This window comes from Symphalangus syndactylus, chromosome 7 (genome assembly GCF_028878055.3).
Source record: "Symphalangus syndactylus isolate Jambi chromosome 7, NHGRI_mSymSyn1-v2.1_pri, whole genome shotgun sequence".
NCBI lineage: Eukaryota > Metazoa > Chordata > Mammalia > Primates > Hylobatidae > Symphalangus > Symphalangus syndactylus.
In genome coordinates, this window is record NC_072429.2 from 124,295,205 (window position 1) to 124,305,218 (window position 10,014).

Genomic DNA, 10,014 nt, shown 5'->3' on the forward strand with positions numbered 1-10,014 from the left:
CAGGCGTGAGCCACCACGCTTGGCGTAACTTCATCCTTCTAAGGCTTCAGTTTCTTCCCTGTGAAATGGAGCAAAAAATAACCCCATAGTGTGGCTGGAAAACTGAAGTAATACGTGTAAAGTGCAAAGAACAGTGTCCGACACATTGTAGGCCTCGATTCATGTTAGCTATTATTATTATTTTAATTTTCACCTTCTAATTCCCAGTGTTTAGCTCTTGGTAGATGCTTAATTAGTATTTGTTGAATGAATGGAGAATTAATAAGGAAAATGATTTATTCTTGGGGCTCGACCTGGTTTTAGAAAATTAAGTATTTAGCAGAACTGCAAGGAAGGGCTCTCTGATAACAGTTATATTGTTGGGTGCCCAGGGACTCCAAACTGACCTGGTTCACTCAAGAAAGAAAGATGACAGATTCCAAGTTGTTTCACGCACAACTTTCATGCTCACCCAAATCACACGGAATGAATGCATGCGCAGCACCAGGCAGGGCTGCCCGGGTGCAGGCGGTATCTCTGGCAGCGGCCAGAATGACTTCCACCAGCCTACCCACCTACCCAGGTTGGCACTCAGGCCCTAGACCCTGCGGCGCGTGTGGAGGCTGGGGAGGGAGTAGGAATCCGGCAGCAGCCACGTGGGCCCCTTCCGCCCGCTCCCCACATCCTTTGTTTCCCACCGGCCCTGGCTCAGGAAGCTTTCTGCGAGTCACCGCGAAGGGGCGGCCCGGGAGCCTGGAGAAGCTATTTCCGTGCAATCCGGGCGGGCGGCAGGAGCGGGGGGGGGTTGGGGGGGCGTGGAGGTGGAGGCAGCGCAGAAGGCCCAGTGTTTGCTTTTATTTCATCCAACAGAAGGTTCTATTTGTGGAAGCGAACAGACGCTAGGGATTAGAGCTGGGAGGGGGCAGGAAAAGGGGGAAAAAAAAAGCCACATCCACTACCACGCACAGGTCTTCCCCGGAACTACCGCGTGGGGGTGAATGACTGATTCTGGAATTCATCACCTCCCTATCCCCCTCCTTCCTCCGCTGCCGCCGGGCCTCTGCGGAGCCCACGGCTCCAACCAGAGCTCCCCAGGCGCTGGGCGGTGGGGGGATCCCCGGGGCGAAAGGCGTCGCCGCAGGGCTGCAGCGAGCGGCGGGTGCAGAGAACCGTGGTGCGCGCTCCCGCCTCGCGCCCGCAGCCCATTGTGCTTGCTGTGAATGAGGCGCGCGCACCAATCAGCGGTCGCTTCGCTCCCCGCGGCCCCGCCCCTCCCGCCCACTTCCTCGGACCCTTACGTCACGGGAACTTTTCCTCCGCCCCCTCCTTCGGCTTCTCCGCTGAGCTGGGGGCCTGCCGGAGGGCGCGCGCGCCGCATTCTGCCCAGCCCAGCCCAGCCCGGGGGGCGTGTGCGCGCGTCCAGGCCGGCCCGGGACGCACCACCTGCGCCCGAGCGCGCGCTGCCCGGAGCATCCCCAGCCCTCAGTCCACCCCCATTCCCCCCACCTCCTGCTCCCTCTCCCCTCCCCCCAGTCTCCTCCCTCCGCTCGGGAGACTGCTCGCCGGGCGGCGGGGCCGGAGTCGTCGCAGCCACCTCATTGCACAACCCGGCTTCCCAACTGTTTACACAGCCCGGCCTGTGAGTGTGTGTGTATACAGCGTGAGTCACCGGGAGGCGGAGGAGGTGGAAGAAAAGGAGAAGGAGGAGTGCACTGGCCGGGATCGGTGCAGCGCTCACACTCACTCACAGTCACTCTCTCTGAGCGCGTCTCGCTCCCTCTCATACACGCCCGGAGCCCAGGAGCGCGCAGGATCCCGAGCGCCGCGAAAAAGTTCTCCCGGCTTTTGCTCGAGACTCATCGCTTTGGGAAGTGCATTTGCTTCGTGGCTCCGCTGAGCCTGCTGAATCCTGTCCTCGCGGCTCGGGACCCCGGGATCGCTGGCCGCTGCCGCCGCCGCCTCTGCCTCGCGGACTGTCGGCAGCCTCGGCAACAATAGTGGCGGCCGCCCCCAGCGAGGCTCCGGGAGCCCTTGCCTGCGGGGGTCCGGGGACTCCAGCCGGCCTCCGCCCCCCGGACGCACAGCCAGCGTGGTCCCCGCGTGCAACGCGAGCGCCAGGGAGCGGCTCCTGCTTTGCCCCTCGTGGGGGCCGAGCCAAGACCAGTCTGCAAACTCCATCCCGCCAGCTGGAAGAAGTCGCGGAGCCGGCGCCAAGCCCGCAGCGTCTTCCCGCGCGGATCCCGGGACTTAAAAAGCCGGGGCCACCCCGGCCCAGGACGGGATGCGGGTCGGTCCGGTGCGCTCTGCCATGAGCGGCGCCTCGCAGCCCCGCGGCCCGGCCCTGCTGTTCCCAGCCGCCCGAGGCGTCCCGGCCAAACGCCTGCTGGACGCCGACGACGCGGCGGCCGTGGCGGCCAAGTGCCCGCGCCTCTCCGAGTGCTCCAGCCCCCCGGACTACCTCAGCCCCCCCGGCTCGCCCTGCAGCCCGCAGCCCCCGCCTGCCGCTCCGGGGGCCGGCGGCGGCTCCGGGAGCGCGCCGGGGCCCAGCCGCATCGCCGACTACCTGCTGCTGCCCCTGGCCGAGCGCGAGCATGTGTCCCGGGCGCTGTGCATCCACACTGGCCGCGAGCTGCGCTGCAAGGTAGGTGCTCCCGGGCCAGGACCCGGCTGGGGTCGAGGGCGCGGGACGGGGTGGTAGGCAAAGGTCCTTGGGGTCCGGCCAACGCTTGGGCTGGGCACAGGGCGGATCAGTAGATTGGGTCAGATAAGACGCCATTTGACCAGGTTCACGTTTTTGTGGATTGAGGGGTTTCCCATGGAGTGGTATAATGGGGGCGCCTAGAGGAAGTGCAGTGTTCAGTGGCTTTCTCTATCTGTTCCTTTCCTTAGCGCCCAGTGTAGCGCGTGGCGTTCCATATAAGTTGTGGAATTGAAACGGATTCCAGGGCCATGCCATTCCCCTTCTCTCATTCTCCTCGCTCTCCACCTTCCCCCCGCCCCCGCCATGTCCTGGAAGGACGCCCTGCAGTAGGTGCTTCCTAGGAGCTTGGAGCAGCTGGCAGCTCTCTTGTCGGGCTTGCACGGCACCCGGGCTCAGTTGTAGGTGGTAAGGGGGCTGGAAGACTGTGTCCGGCTCCTGCCTTGGGGATTCCGAATTGAATCCGCGCTGGGACTAGAACACGCCCTCCCAAGGGAGCAGTCCCAGAGTCATCTACCCGAGGCGGAGGAATCTGCTCGGAGTAGAAATGTGGAAAAGCCCACACCGGCCAGGAACCCTCGCTTCGATTCACTTTATTTTCCAGCCAGCGATTTTGCTTTGAACATAGGGATCCCATCCAGGAGGAGGAGGAGACACAGCTCCTAGAAACAGGATCCGCCGGGTCCTCCTCCTGCGCGGGTAGACGCAGAACGTTCCCACAGTCTATGCGAGCGTGACACCCCTGCTTGAGGCACCCCAGAGCACCCTCGGGCTGCTCCTTTTCACCCGAAAAATAGGATCACCCCCCAGTTAAGTCGCTTCTGGGTTTTCCGCAACTCACCTGACACTCCCAACACCCCGACCCCGTCCCGGGGCTCGCTGCTGCCACCTACTGCCCAACCCGAATGAAATTTCAAACGCATGATCAAGCCCAGTTTAATAGGGAGAAAAAAAAAAAACCTTTTCTTCTCCATGACTGGGGCTAAGAGCTGTTCTGGGACAAGCATGTGTGTGTGTGTGGTGGGATGGGATGGGGTGGGAGGAGGGGGCAGCAGGGGATTTTTCTAGCTGGTGCCAGAGCAGCCAGGCCTCTTAGAGGTGGGGTGAGTCTGGCCATTGTGCAACCCCTTCCAGTTCCTCTGAGCAGATAATAGCTGAATCCAGATGGTGACAGCCCGTGTGTCACCGTTTCCAGTTGAGTCTAGGATATGAGTAACTGGACTAAACAAAAGGTCTTTAAAGAGACCAGCCAGCTTCCTAGAAGAGAGGAGATTGCTACTCATTTCTAGGGGTGGGGTCGGGTATGGGGGAATAAACAAACAAGTGAAAAACCCATTCGCAGGATCCCATACCCCTCCTGTGAGAATTGTAACTCAAGGCTGCTTACACTTGAGTCGGACTGTGGGCAGGTTGCTTAAGGCTGCATTGTCCCAGCCTCCCCCTCCAAGTCATCTGTTCCTTCTGATTAATGACAGCTCTGCATGTTCTCTGGCCCCTGCTTCCCCTTGGAGGCTGCAGAGTCACCACATTCTGTGCCCTTTCTGTGTTGAGCACTTTGGGTCTGCAGGAGGCACATGTACGTCCAGGGACTGCTTTTCAGCTCCTGGACAGGCCAGGGGCTTCCTTCTATCAGCCACTCAACTAGTGTGGCCTGCAAACAGGAAAGGGCCACAGAGGGTGGGGGGTTTGCTTAGCTCTCAGGGGCTGATGGAAGATGGGAACATGTACAGGAGACAGTTCTTTCAAATCATCTGTGTGAAAGCGGGTAACCCTCTGGGTATTTGCAAGTCTAGAGCTCTAGGTGTTACTGGTTTTAAAGGTGTCAGGGGCAGCTGGGGCTGCGTAAGGTAAGGTGGCAGAGGAAACGGAGTAGGTGAATGGAACTTACTCACATCCTAAGCCCAAAGGTTGAGAACTTCTGCTCAGCTCCCTCAGGGGTTTGGGAGGCGGCCTTTGCTTTTCTAGCCCCCTAAATGGGCCCCCTTCTCTCTACAGGTGTTTCCCATTAAACACTACCAGGACAAAATCAGGCCTTACATCCAGCTGCCATCGCACAGCAACATTACTGGCATTGTGGAAGTGATCCTTGGGGAAACCAAGGCCTACGTCTTCTTTGAGAAGGACTTTGGGGACATGCACTCCTATGTGCGAAGCCGGAAGAGGCTGCGGGAAGAGGAAGCCGCCCGGCTCTTCAAGCAGATTGTCTCCGCCGTCGCCCACTGCCACCAGTCAGCCATCGTGCTGGGGGACCTGAAGCTTAGGAAGTTCGTCTTCTCCACGGAGGAGAGGTGAGCGGCCGCCACAGCTTCTCCTGTGGCCTTTTGGAACCAAAGCGAAGGTGCAGGTTGTGTAGTTAGGTGCTGTGTGTTGGTGCAAAACAAAGTCAAGGGCTTATATGTCCCAGATTTAGTATTTAGAGCTTCTGTTCCTGAGGAGTCACAGCCAAGGTTGGTTTATTCTGCATTCTCTTGGACGGGGTCTGGGGACACCGTGGCGCTTCTGTGGGATGGCACGTGTTGACAGGGCGCCCTTCCTCTCCTACCCCAGGATCAGGTTCATTCCCCATTGTTGTCAGAAAGGTCAGTTGTCTGGGGTACACATATTAAACTGCCTTTTACAATATTGCCTTCTGAAGGAAGTGTTCAAATCTTCGCTTATGCCAAGTGCTGTTTTGTACCTGGAAGGTTTCACAGAGCTAGTGAGACTGTCATATATGCAGAATTCCGCCCTCTTGTTTCACACGGCATTCCTCTCCCATCCCAGGCCGGGTTCTCTGTAACGTCACATTCTCTGGTGACTTTTTAGACAGCTTGTTTGGATCCGTCTTCAGAAAATAGCCACATTGAATAGTAGATGGAAGTTGGTTAGGATGGCTTGCTAAATATAGATCATAGCTTACCTCATAAAGAACAAGATGAGCTTGATAAGAGAGTAATGAGGCATTAAGATTCAAAGCTGAGGTTTCAGCTAGAGAATTCAGGAAGCCGCATGAGATAGACCACACTTGATTTTAAGAGCCAGCCACATCCCTTGTGGAAAGATTACGAGCAGTAAGGCTGTAACATTGTAGAGGTGAGAGTGAGTGAGTTTGTTGTAAGAAGTGGGCTTATCTCACCTGTGCATTTTTACCTTTGACTCCAGAGCATACGAAACAGTACAGGGTTGAGCTGTCATAAAGCATGACTTTGTATCTGACCTCGCAATAATTATTGGAACACACTGATTAGCAAAGAAAAGCAAACTGTTTGCAATGAAGAAGTTTGTAATTCCTGGAACATGCTCCTTTGATATGGTGATGCATTTTCTGAAACATGCCTTACACACCTCCTTACTAGCTTTTGAAATCTGCATTGCACAGGAGAATATCATGGGCATGGGGTTTGGCAACCCGGGGGTTAAGCAATGTCAGGCTGACGCTATTCGTGTAACCAGCACAGGTGCAGGGTTTTAGTGCTGTAGCAGCCAATCAGGGACAGACAGTGTGGGTTGAGTCATATTTTCCGTTTACAGAACCAATGGGTATTTTACATAACGACAGGGAGGTCACGCTGAGGACATACTGAAGTTAGCACATGTATACTACACTCCAGGGAACAGGAAGGCAGGAAAAAAAAAAAAGCAGACCTTTGAGAGGAAAAGGAATTGACCCATCAGCCAGTACCAAATGTTTGCATTTAACTTCACAAGTGACTTACTGAAACAGGGCTATTTCAGAGAAGCAGGCAGAGACAGGGTTTCACCGGATATTAGAGCTTCCCCACCACATGGCTTTGAGTTTTGGGGGATCCAGGAGACTTGGGTGGCTGGTTCTGAATAAGGAGGCACCTGCAGCTTCATAAGAGAGCCTTTGACTGAAGGTGTTTTCGACTTTAGTTGTTACCTGAACAGAGACCCCCCTGTAGAATACATATGCTCACCTGTTGATGTGCCATCCCAGGGGGAGTGTGTGTCCCTATGTAAGAATTTCAGGGGCCCTGCGTCCCTGAAATTCATCAGCCACTTTTGTTTGCTCGCATAACCTCTCTGTCCAGGCAAAGTGTTCTTTGCAATTAAACACCCCAATAAATGTAATTAACATTCCTTGCAACTTTCCCACTCGAATTGTTGCAGATTGGGCCCAGGTGGACAAAGTTCTCTCCATGTGCATGTATCAGTGTGGGCACCAGCGCTGATGACCTGTGTGCAACAGCAGTGACTTTCGGCTCCGTGTTCTGTAATGCAGTGTGGGTCCAGGTAGCCCCGGCAGTCATAAGAGAGAAGATTGGGTTCGTAGGATGTTCAGGCCCTCCCTGAAGAAGTAGGATATACTGCTTTTCCCTGATAGCTTTTGTAGAGAATGCAGCATTCTGAGACAGGCTCCCAGTTCTGCAATGGGAACTTAGTAAATTGCGTAACTCCTATTAGGATATCTCTTGTAAGCTCTAGCATTGTGAATACTATTTGGGGCTTTGCATCATACCCTCCACCCCAGGCGCTCTGTCGATACTTTGCGAACATTTATTGCAGTTCGTGTTGGTTTGTGAAATCACGAGCCCTCGGTAGTTGCAGGGCACTGCTTATTGGACGAAGGGGTAAATAGCATTCCTGGAGCCTTTGCTGTTAGTGCCTGTGGGCGCTGTTATTGGGAAGGCTTTGTTTTTCATAGCAGCTGGTGTGGAAATAATGGCTTGGTTCCTGTCTCTTGCAGAACTCAGCTCAGACTAGAAAGTCTAGAAGACACACACATAATCAAGGGGGAAGATGATGCTTTGTCAGACAAACATGGCTGCCCAGCCTACGTGAGCCCTGAGATCCTCAACACCACTGGGACCTACTCTGGAAAGGCTGCGGACGTTTGGAGCCTGGGGGTGATGCTCTACACCCTTCTGGTTGGACGATACCCCTTCCATGACTCAGACCCCAGTGCCCTTTTCTCCAAAATTCGGCGTGGACAGTTCTGCATTCCTGAACACATTTCCCCCAAAGCCAGGTGCCTCATTCGCAGCCTCTTGAGACGGGAGCCCTCCGAGAGACTCACTGCCCCTGAGATCCTACTGCACCCCTGGTTTGAGTCCGTCTTGGAACCTGGGTACATCGACTCAGAAACAGGAACTTCAGACCAGATCGTTCCAGAGTACCAGGAGGACAGTGACATTAGTTCCTTCTTCTGCTAATCCCAAAAACCTCAGAAACCTCATAATTCTTACACCTGGCATTTCCATTTCTAAAGATGGACAGGCCCTTTGGCGTGGTACCAACCAGATAATGACTGCATCAGGATGAAAGCTGCTGAACTCGGCATGGCGCCTCCTCTTCTCTGTTGGGATGAGTGCCTTTATTGATTTGAGCAGCATACGCTGTGATTGGCTGCCCTGCAAAGTTGTTTCCCTTAAGGAACCCTCACCAACTATCTCTGCTGGATTTGGGAGTTCCGCATCTTTTATGGAGGGCAAAGAGTATGGACATTTTACACCCGGTGGTCAAGTGTGTAATAAACTTGAGCATTCGAATGGGAGAAAAAGCAAATCGCACAACGACATATTTTGGGTCATAACCGTATTTTTAACAGGGTGACAAATTGGGCCAATAAATCTGCCATCTTTGAACTCATCTTTGGTGGCTAGACATGCTACCGCAGCTTCTCTGATGGGAAAGTTCCTTTTTTGGCTTAACACTCACCCTTTCTTCACACTCACATTTACCAATGACTCTGCTCCGTTTTTGGAGCAGACTGTTTTAAGTTGCTCAGGAGCCTGACGGAACCATGAACCCAGACTCTCCGCTGTTTCCTGCCAAGACCTCATCTGCACTAATGCCTTCTCCCTGACCTTGACACTTTGCCCCTTTAGCTATAAAAGCACTTACCACCCGAACGTGGAACAGTATCACAAAAGATTCCATCTCCCAACGATTTCAGAACTCTGAGCTCAGACAGAGAGACTCCAGATTTTAAAAAATAATTTGAGTGCTTGGAAACTATTAGCTTTTTAAGTTCCTTCCAAATATGTTAGTACCTACCCTTTACTTTTTCCCCAAGACCATCTCAGGGTGGAGCGTTCTGTCTAGGAGAAGAAAGATAAGGAGGCTCCCACCCACCTCTCCCAAGAGCAGACATTAAACATCTTTGTGCTTTGAAGAGAGTGAATTTTGGATAGTCTTGTGATTCTCAAACTCACTTCCAGAATTATACTTTAACCCCTCCCAGATATGGTCCGCCTCTGGCATTGTGTGTGCATCTGCAGTTTTGCATGATGGGTTGTTAATATTTCAAATGTGTGGTTTATGAATACGTCTGTATAATCGGCTTCTGGAGTGAAACAGCAAACCCCAAATCTTCAAAGTTGGAAGGAACTTTAAAAATCATCCGGTCCAATCTCTTTCCTCCTTCTGCCACCTCCCAAGGCAGAAATCCCCTTTTCAGCTTCTTTTGTAGGTGGGAATCTGGCCTCTGTTAGATATATCCAGAGATGGAAACTCACTCCCCTACAAAAGATAGAGCTTAATGGAGAAATTGCAACTTTCGTTAAAAAACAAGTTCAGATGAAATATCAGTAACTGTCTTGGACAGTGCTGAAATCAGGTGGTTAAACGGGTAAACAAAATATACTGTATTTTGAGAAATGGCACAAAAACAGGCAGTCATCTTTAAGGGCTACGCCTAGGCAAACTACTAACATGCATTGTGAGAATGCCGTGTATACCTCACGTACTGTGTACTTTGTACATATATTTTACCTTTTATACCTATGTCCGATTTTGTTTTGTTTTGTTTTGTTCTGGCTTTGAGGCTTGTTTTGTTGTCTGTGTCTGTCTGAATAACCTGCGTGTCTAAAACCACGTGAAATGTGAATGATTATTGGCAATATTACCTTGACAGAATCATGGGACTTTGAGAAGAGGGAGGACAGAGGCCTCTGTCGCACTAAATGCTCTCGTGGTTGCTCGACTGTTGTATCTGTGATACATTATCCGACTAAGGACTCTGGGCTGGCAGGGGCTTCTGTCGGGAAAGCTAGAAACACTAGGTTCTTCCTGTACATATGTGTATATATGTGAACAGTGAGATGGCCGTTTCTGACTTGTAGAGAAATTTTAATAAACCTGGTTTCGTAAATAGGTGTGGTGAATTTCATTCGAGCTCAATCTGCTTTGCCTTTTGCAATTTCATGCAGAGGTTGCAAAGGTCTCTGGCGTCAGGGCTTATAGTCTAGTTGGGGGTGGGCAGCAAGGGGAAGGTGGAAGAGTAGAGATGATGCGGATCATCAATGACCTTTGGCAGACTTGAACCCATTTGCTTTTTCCATTTCAGTGGGCAAATTTATTTTGATGGATGAAGCCCATTGGGTGTTGATGCGTGC

The 10,014-nt window shown here is 52.8% G+C and overlaps 1 protein-coding gene across 1 annotated transcript; it reads left to right on the plus strand.

Annotated features, from left to right (window-relative positions):
• Positions 1-1,280: 1,280 nt before the first annotated feature.
• TRIB1 (tribbles pseudokinase 1) lies at positions 1,281-9,770 on the plus strand. The gene is made up of 3 exons (XM_055287237.2): positions 1,281-2,620; positions 4,673-4,965; positions 7,365-9,770. The coding sequence occupies exons 1-3, from the start codon at positions 2,261-2,263 to the stop codon at positions 7,828-7,830; spliced, it is 1,119 nt and encodes a 372-aa protein (XP_055143212.1). The 5' UTR covers positions 1,281-2,260; the 3' UTR covers positions 7,831-9,770.
• Positions 9,771-10,014: the final 244 nt, after the last annotated feature.